At 52.8% G+C, this 9,267-nt stretch overlaps 1 protein-coding gene across 1 annotated transcript; it reads left to right on the top strand.

The window, feature by feature from the left end:
* The first annotated feature begins 5,134 nt into the window (after window positions 1–5,134).
* POLR2J (RNA polymerase II subunit J) lies at window positions 5,135–9,128 on the top strand. Its single transcript, XM_082671261.1, has 4 exons — window positions 5,135–5,270; window positions 6,475–6,564; window positions 7,993–8,167; window positions 8,947–9,128. Exons 1-4 carry the CDS (start codon window positions 5,218–5,220, stop codon window positions 8,980–8,982), a joined length of 354 nt encoding a protein of 117 aa, XP_082527387.1. The 5' UTR covers window positions 5,135–5,217; the 3' UTR covers window positions 8,983–9,128.
* The last annotated feature ends 139 nt before the right edge of the window (window positions 9,129–9,267 follow it).

Here is a 9,267-nt window from a genome sequence, read left to right as displayed (position 1 = left end):
GTCATTCTTTCAAAGGTTGTGCCCTGCCTCCTTCCCTCCTGTTTCAAAAATATAGAATGGGCCTTCCCTAGTGGCGCAGTGGTTAAGAATCCGCCTGCCAATGCAGGGGACACGGGTTCGAGCCCTGGTCTGGAAAGATTCCACATGCCGCGGAGCAACTAAGCCCGTGCACCACAACTACTCAGCCTGCACTCTGGAGCCCATGTTCCACAACAAGAGAAGCCACCGCAATGAGAAGCCCGCGCACCGCAATGAGTAGTAGCCCCCGCTTGCTGCAACTAGAGAAAGCCTACGCGCAGCAACGAAGACCAAACACAGCCAAAAGTAATAAATAAATAATAAATTTATTTTAAAAAATGTATAGGGTATGAACATGTATCAGAGATTTATTACACTCCAAGGAGGAAATGAATGTTTGGCAAAGCTAGTTCATAGACTATTTTGAGAGTCTGGGTAACGTTGGAATAATATTGTGATATTAGATACAAAACTGGTTGATGGAATTATCTTCTCTATGGGATGGAAACCTACAAGTTAATAAGTGACTTCAACGTCTGGGCTCTAATTGAATAATAAATTTCAAAGTCAAACACAGGTGGCTTCCTGGTGGCACAGTGGTTAAGAATCCGCCTGCCAATGCAGGGGACATGGGTTCGATCCCTGGTCCGGGAAGATCCCACATGCTGTGGAGCAACTAAGCCCGTGCGCCACAACTACTGAGCCTGTACTCTAGAGCCCATGAGCCACAACTACTGAAGCCCGCGCGCCTAGAGCCTGTGCTGCACAACGAGAGGCCACTGCAGTGAGAGGCCCGCACATTGCAATGAAGAGTAGCCTCTGCTCGCCACAGCCAAAAAAAGCCCGCGCAGCAACGAAGACCCAACGCAGCCAAAAATAAGTAAATAAAAAATAAAAAATTAAAAGAAATAAATTCTTAAAGAAAAAAAAACGTCAAACACAGGTCCATTCCCCAAGCTTAGGGATTGGCAAACTTTTTCGGCAAAGGCCCAGGCATGCAGGTGTTGGTTACCATTACTCTTGTAGCACAAAAGCAGCCACAGGCAATGAGGAAACCAACGGGCATGGCATATTCCAATGCAACTTTAAATACAAAAACAGGTGGCAGGCTTGATTTGGTCCCGGAGCCCTCACATTTTGACGATCTCTGCCCTAGATATTTATTTATTTATTTGTTTTTTTCTAAAACTCCTGCTTTTTTAAAATTTTTATTTATTCATTTTATTTATTTTTGGCTGCGTTGGGTCTTCGTTGCTGTGTGCAGACTTTTCTCTAGTTGCTGTGAGCCGGGTGGGGGGGCTACTCTTCGTTGTGGTGCTCTGGCTTCTCTTGTTGTGGAGCAGGGGCTCTAAGCACGTGGGTTTCAGTAGTTGCGGCATGTGGGCTTAGTTGCCCCATGGCATGTGGGATCTTCCCGGACCGGGGCTCGAACCCACGTCCCCTGCATTGGCAGGCGGATTCTTAACCACTGCGCCACCAGGGAAGCCCTGCCCTAGATATTTAAATAACCCCTGGTCAGACCTGTTCAACAGTGCTCCAGTATGGCGTTGTTGGGATATGCCACACACTCCCCCTTCCCCATATTTCCAAGGTTGGAAAATGTTTCTTAGCACCCCATGTTCTAGCCGCCCCTTCCACAGTGGTGCCAGGCAGACCTGTCTCCCTTAGACTAAGGAGAAGACGGGAATGGCCATTGGGACTCCTCTCGGGGCACACCAAAATTGAGCTGCTGAAAACTCTTTGGGGGGCTGACAACTTCTGGAGCTCAGGATCTCATGTTGGTCAGAGAATCAAAGGGCAAGTGTGACCAGAACTCCCTAGAGAGGACAGACTTCCACAGTGGCAGGGAGGGAAGCCCCTTCAGAGTTAAAATCCTCTCCCCATTCTGTCCCGTAGCCCAGTTAAGGCCAGGCCAGCCTCATCACCGCCAGGTCCCTGCAATCCTGGCAATGGTAGTGTTGCAAGGAAAGGTGGGGCACAAGAGGATGGTCAGGTCCCAGGTCTCAGGTGAGTTCCTGGGACGGGTCGCCAAGTATGGGTTCTCGGCTTCTTGCAGGAAAGAATTCAAGAGCGAGCCACAGTAAAGTGAAAGCAGGTGTATTCAGGGAGCTACACATTCCATAGACTGAGTGTGGGCCAACTCAGAAGGCAAGAGGCCCCAGGGCATGGGGTTGTCAGTTTTTAGGGGGAGGGGAATTTCATAGGCTAGTGAGTAGGAGGATTATTCCAACTATTTGGGGAAGGAGCGGAGATTTCCAGGAGTTGTGACCCACTTTTTGGCCTTTTATTCAGCCTTAGAGCTGGCATGGTGCCTGTGGGTATGTCATTTAGCATATGCTGACGTATCGCAATGAGCGTATAACGAGGCTCACGTTCTACTGGAAGCAGACTCTTCCGCCATCTTGGGCCTAATCAGTTCTAACTACTTTATGTCCTCAGAGGCTGTGTCATTCTTTTAAAGTTTGTGCCCTGCCCCCTTCCTTTCTCAGTAGTGTCAACTGAAAAAAGAAATACGCAACCTAAAGGTTGAGAGTTATGTTTTATTCGGTGGACATACTGAGGACTTCAAGCCGGGGAGGCAGCATCTTAAGTAACCCCGAGTCGAACAAAAAAAACCAGTAACCCCGAGAAAACTGCTCTGAGGACGTGAGGGGGAGCCAGGATATATAGGAGTTTTGCAACAAAGGGCAGGTAGTCTGAACATCAAGAGATTACTGTTAATTAAAGAAAACCAGATATCTCAATTTAAGGAATTTAGCGCTTTTCTTTGTATGGGAAGATGTAAGAGTCTGGGCTCACCAAAATCATTCCTTTGATATGTACCTCAGCTATCTGGGGCCAGTATCCCGTGTTTTCACATCCTGCGTTTCATCAAGCTGCACCTTGGGGTTGGCTGCAGTCTGATGATGGCTGGCCGGCCGATATTCTTTGTTTCCTTCCTGAGTTCCCTCAGGGCTCACGGTTGGGGGCAGGGCTGCAATGGCTGACAGCTGCGGCATCTTTTGTTTACTGACATGGCAGGCAACATTTTATTTCTCAGTAGCGTCCTTGGCCCAAACTTTCCCAGGATGACTCAGACGGGTGAAGGGGCATCATTACTGTCATTGCCTTCTATTCCTCCGCAGTTAAAGAGGCCCCCACGCACTTGGCCTGGAGAGTCAAGGTTGGTGTGGGCCTCCAGCGAATGACATTTTCTCACCCCAGGTCTCAAAGCTTAAGTAGGAAAGAGTCCTTCCCGGGAAGTGGTGGGGGAAGCTCCAGATTTCCTTGGGGGCTCCTCAGCTGTTCCCCAGCCTTGAAGAAACAGCTGGAAAGCTGTTAGGGCTTCAGTAGCTAATCTGAGACCCCAGCCCCTGTTGCTTCAAACCGCGCAGGTGGGACTTTTATGCTAAGCTGTAGTCTGCAAAATATCAACCAACCAAAACCGACTCACTTATCCCTTATCCCTTCAAGTTCCTCTCATACCTGTGTTGACTGAAAACAAAACAAAAACAAAAATGCACAACCTAAAAGTTGCGAGTTATGTGGGATTTTTAAAAAAATATTTTTTAAATTTTAATTTATTTATTCATTTTTTGGCTGTGTTGGGTCTTCGTTGCTGCAAGCGGGCTCCTCTTTGCTGCGGTGCGCGGGCTTTTCATTGCGGTGGCTTCTCGTGTAGCGGAGCACGGGCTCTAGACGCGCGGGCTTCAGTAGTTGTGGCTCACGGGCTTCAGTAGTTGTGGCTCGCGGGCTCTAGAGCTCAGGCTCAGTAGTTGTGGCACACGGGCTTAGCTGCTCCGCGGCATGTGGGAACTTCCCGGACCAGGGCTCGAACCCGTGTCCCCTGCACTGGCAGGTGGATTCTTATCCACTACGCCACAAGGGAAGCGCCTTATGCGTGATTTTTTGGGGTTTTGGCCGTTCCACGTGGCTTGTGGCATTCTAGTTCCCTGACCAGGGATCGAACCTGGGCCCCAGCAATGAAAGCGCCGAGTCCTAACCACTGGACCTCCAGGGAATTCCTGCGAGTTGTGGGGGTGGTTTTTTGTTTGTTTTCTGGGTGGTTTTTTTGCCGCACTGAGCGGCAAGAGGAACTTCCCTGACCAGGGATCAAACCTGTGCCCCCTGTGGAAGCTCAGAGTCTTAACAACTGGACCACCAGGGAAGTTCCTGCGAGTTATGTTTTATCGAGGACCTTACTGAGGACAGTAGCCTGGGAGACAGCCTCTCAGATTGCTCTGCAGAACTGTTCCAAAGAGGTAAGGGAGGAGCCAGGATATATAGGAGTTTTTTGCTGAAAAACAAACAAAACACTTGTAGTCAAACATCAAAAGATTACCGCTAATCACAAAAGACAGACATCTCAAGTTAATGATTTCAGCAGTTTTCTTCGGAAGATGAAAGAATCTGGGCATTGAAATGATTCCTAGATATGCATCTTAACTATCTAGGGCCAGTATCCTGTTTTTCTCCATCCTGAATTCCCCTCAGGGCACACCGTCAGGGGCTGATGGCTTGATGGCGGCAACATTCTTTGTTTGTTGAAATGGCAGGCAACATTTTTTTGTCCCCACCAGCATACACTTGCCACCTCCCCGGCCCTCACCCAACTGCTCCCCTAACAAGAACCTCGCTAGGCTACAAGCCCACCTGGTAAACCAGTAACAACCCAGCCAGGAGTCTTGTAGCAGCTTGCCTTGGCAGGTGGATTATCCATACACAACAGTCTAGCCCAGGGGAGGCTTCTTCTGCCCCGGCTGGTCACACCTGCCCACTAACCCAAGGCTCCATTCTCCATTCAAGAGCCTCTTGCCATGTATTCCAAGGGCACATTTCCAAAGAGGGATCAAGGGGCAAAGGGAGCAGAGAGAAGAGTTCAGGGTTCCGGCTTAGCCTAGACAGAGATGTCTCAAAAGAGCTGCCCCCAGCGTTAGGAGCATGCGTCAAAACATGCCCGCAGGTAAGCCCAGGAGAGGACCTTCCCGACTCACGCATGCGCGGAGCCACCAGCTCCCTCTCCCTCCGGCAGGCTTTTCTCGCGCCTGCGCAAGATCCTCCAGACCGATAGAGGGCAACGAGCCGATCCTCACACGGGTTTGGCACTACCGGCATAATCCGGAAGCAGCCGCTAACCCGGAAGTGGTCGAGTTATATAGGTCGAGTTCCGGAGGTGGTGGCGGCTGTGTGTGAGGCTTGGGAGGCTGCTGCGACGCTAGGATGAACGCGCCTCCCGCCTTCGAGTCGTTCTTGCTCTTCGAGGGCGAGAAGAAGTAAGTGGAACCGGCCTCGGTGGGAGAGGGTCGCGGACCCTCGACCGTCAGCGCCCGCAGGTTCTGGGGCTTCTCTGCCCGTCCGCTGCCGGGGGGACAGAAGGTTTTGCTCTAGCTCCACAGAGCGCTTCGCACTTGAGTCTGCCAAACTTAAGACAGTCCTAGGTGTTGGTGAGTCTCCCCATTTTGCAGATGAGGAAACCGAGCTTCAGAGAGGTTAAGTAACTTTCCCAGGCGCACAGAAAGTGGCCGGTCTGTATTCGAACCCAGTGTGTCTGGCTCCAAAGTCCTTTTCCTCTGGGATCTGGTAGGCCCCCTCACTCGTCTTCCCGCCCACCACCTTTATCCTTGCTGCAGCCAGAATGATGGCTCTGAGACTCACACCGGATCTTCATTCGCTGGTGTAAACCCTCCAGTGACGCCTCATTGCCTGCAGGTGAAGGGAAATGTAATCCAGTGCTCAGATAGCCTGGACTTGGCTCCTGGATCCCCCGCTTGAGAACTCTGTGCCTTTGGGCAAGTGACAGTCTGCCTGAGGCCCACTTTTCTCATCTGGAAAATGGGCTTATTACTGTATTAAATCACAGAATTTTCTCTAAGGGGAGATTAAATTAGGTAATTTATGTAAAGCGCTTAGTCCAGGGCTCAGCACAAAGAAGACCGTCTTAAACGCTGGCTTTTCCTTCTCTTAGCTGTCTGGTATCCAGGGCTCTGCTCTGCGGTCTAGCCCCTGCCCGGCACTTCACTCTCCCTTGAGAGCGGTGGTTCTTAACCGGGGGCCATTTTGCCCCCCCAGAAGACTTCGGCAGTGTCTGCAAACATTTTTGGTTGTCATAAAGGGGATGCTCCTGGCATCTAGTGGTAGAGGTACTGCTAATACCCCACAGTGTACCAGACAGCCCCCATACAGAAAAGAATTTTCTGGCCTAAAATGTCAGTGGTGCCAAGGTTGAGAAGCTCTGCTTTAGGAAGAAGGAGTAGTCCAGAGGTGAGATGAGGGTCCCACAGAGCCAGGCGTGGCTGGGTTTGGGGTATAGCCACGGTGCTACTCTGAGTCACAGAGGACGTTATGGGATGAAGAGATGGGAAAGTCTTCCAGGAGGAGGTGGGACCTGAGCCTGCCTTGAAGGGCAGGGTTTAGACTCTGGGGAGGAGGGAAGCCGCGGCCCTCCCCACCAACCTGTTGCCTCTGCCTCTCCCTTAGGATCACCATTAACAAGGACACCAAGGTACCCAATGCCTGTTTGTTCACCATCAACAAGGAAGACCATACGCTAGGAAACATCATTAAATCGTAAGTTCCAAGTCAGAGGCTTTTGGGGGTTATGTTGCTCTTTGAGAGGCCAAGCTTAAGTTCCAGGAGATGTTCTCAAGTCTCTCTGAGCTCCAGGAAGTCCTTCTGGATGCTGGCTCTAGGAATTCACACATCCCAGTACCTTTTCTTCAAAATGACAGTGACCGGTTTCTGTTCACGTAGACACTTTCCTGTGTTGGCTCAGTTATCTGACTAAAGGAGGAGAATGTGCAGCGAGCCACAGGAAAGAAGGCCCGCTTGGGGCTCTGCTCACAAGCACGGAGACGCATTCAGCTTTGGCCACCCACCCCGCCCCCATTTGTGACAGTGACCTCAGTGACACCTGGCATTCTAAGATGTGTGTGCCAGAGATTGTAACTTAGTAGAATAAGGGAAGGAAGTGGGAGAGTGCCTGTGTGGTCATCCGGTGCCCTGGTGGGTTCCTGGTAATTGGATGGTGGGTGTTTGCACCGGTGAAGTCCTGGCCTGGTAGGTGGCCAGCAGTAGGATTGGCCAGAGACTTGTCATTTCGCTGCTGAAAAGTGCCATCAGTGAAGCCATGCCTTTCCCAGGTTTGCATGTTTGAGACCGTGGGCAGGAGCTTGTCCGGTCTTCTGGTATAAGTAGGGGACGGAGTTGCCCATCTTCTTTGTGGATGCCTCCTGCCCAGCGCCAAGCCAGTGGTGCACCCAGGCTTTCCTGGGGCCCTGCTGCCCCCCACCGCCCCCACTGTGTGAGCCCAGTGTTCCCACCTGTGCCAGCCGCCCCCCCCGCCCAGTGCTCACATTTCAGGGAGCTGATCTGGAGAAAACCCCCACACGCCCAGGGCACAGCTCACGATTCAGGCTTCGCTTCCCCATAGCCTCGCGGACCAGGACCCCATGCGTGTGGACGGCAGCTGCCAGCCTGCATCGCCCAGAGAATTTCCGTTTCCACTTTATTAAGTGCTCAGAGCCTGGGGCCTTCTCCCCCTGCTGCCTTTATTTGCTGTGCCAGATGCTCTTTGGGGGCTGGGAATGGGGCTTTTTTTTCCTGAACACTAGCTGGATTTTTACTGCCTAGGGAGGTTTCTTTGGGGCCCTTGAGGGTCCCTGACGTCTCGTGAGGGAAGAGGTTGCTGGAAACTGTGTTTACTAGGTAGGGTCGTTGATCCTCATGGATGTAGCTGTGTGTATGGGAGGAGTCCCCACATGCTGTACCTTCTTCACATGTCTGTCTTACTTGGACATTTTTGCAGGGGCTGTGGGGTGGTGACAACGACATCACACAACACAAACAACTAAAGATCGAGAGCAGCTGCATTTGCTTATAGGCCCCAACCCAACGGGAAGACCCTTGGTTAGAAGGCCTGGAAGGTCACAAGGGGCCAGAGCCCCAAGGGCCCTAGGCTCACCACCCACCTGCACCCCACCCATCCCTGTGTCTCAGGCAGCTGCTGAAGGACCCACAGGTGCTGTTTGCTGGCTACAAAGTCCCCCACCCCTTGGAACACAAGATCATCATCCGCGTGCAGACCACACCGGACTACAGCCCCCAGGAGGCCTTCACCAACGCCATCACAGACCTCATCAGCGAGCTCTCCCTGCTGGAAGAGCGATTCCGGGTGAGGAGCTGGGTGAGCCGGAGGGGCTGGGGTCAGTCTGGACGCCAGCCTGTATGGTCACAGCTGCAGCGTGCTCATGCCCACACCTAGGACGATCCCCGGGTTGTTTCCTCTGATTTATTCAGTGGGGGAGATGGGGGCTGGGCGGAGGTGATGACAGAACAGGGGTGTATACCACAGCATCCGGGAAGTGTGGACTGAGGGGTCATGGAGGTGAGGCCTGGGGCCTGCTGTCTGCACCCAGGGTGGGACCTCACCCAGTGCCAGGGTCTCCCTTTGTGCTCTCATGGTCCCCATGGAAGCAAGGGGCCTGCTGCCTGGGGCTGTCCCTCCAAGCCTCTTCCCTGTGGTGCCGCTGCCCTGTGGTTTATCTGTCTGGGGGCAGCTCATCTTATCGTAGGGTACCACCATCAAGAAGGCCAGATGGGTGTGGTCACATCTCACGCAGGGGGCTTCAAAGTCCAGACACGATTTAGAGTGGGAAGGATCCACGGCTTGTCAGATTTTCAGTCTGTCAGTCACAGGCTCACCAGGAAGCACCCCTACTCCCCCGCCTCCCTGCCACGCCAGGCAGCAGGACCTGTGCTGCAGGGAAGTCATGGTGGCGTAAGTAGGGCTGGCTAGAGGGTCCCTGGGGTGCTGGCTACCCGGTGCCTGGAACCGTTTGGGGCCCCTGGCCAAGGTCCTGGCAGCCCTTGGTCAGGGAGGCTGAGGCTGCGTTCCCAACATCCTCACCCGGCCATTCCAGCTCAGGGCGCCGCCTCCTTCCTCCCCCTCAGGTGGCCATCAAAGACAAGCAAGAAGGAATCGAGTAGTGGGCTGCACCCGGCTCTTCTCCAGGCACCAGGTGGACAAAAGCACTTCCTCCAGCCGTGGGCCTCCTTGTAGAAAGTCCCTCACCCCTGACACCGATGTGTCCTGTACACAGTCTGTCTTACCTTCCTAATAAAGTGTGGCAGGAAAAGACCCAGCTGCGGGCTGAAGCAGAGGTGACTTCACAGCCTTGGGTCAGTCCAGTGGAGGTGGGGGACCTGTTCCGGAGCCACTCGGGGGCCTCATTTCAGGACTAGCCCAGGGAGCCAGATTTCTGTCTGAGAGGG

This window comes from Grampus griseus (genome assembly GCF_964374135.1).
Source record: "Grampus griseus genome assembly, chromosome: 14".
Lineage (NCBI taxonomy): Eukaryota > Metazoa > Chordata > Mammalia > Artiodactyla > Delphinidae > Grampus > Grampus griseus.
Note: the sequence above shows the minus strand (reverse complement) of the source record. Positions and strands in the feature narration are given on the sequence as shown.

Bases quoted from the DNA above. Each gene is read 5' to 3' on its own strand.
- POLR2J (XM_082671261.1), top strand. From the start codon at position 5,218: ATGAACGCGCCTCCCGCCTTCGAGTCGTTCTTGCTCTTCGAGGGCGAG. The intron at 5,271-6,474 runs GTAAGTGGAACC...CCTCTCCCTTAG, and splicing joins CTCTTCGAGGGCGAGAAGAA to GATCACCATTAACAAGGACA. The intron at 6,565-7,992 runs GTAAGTTCCAAG...CCTGTGTCTCAG, and splicing joins CTAGGAAACATCATTAAATC to GCAGCTGCTGAAGGACCCAC.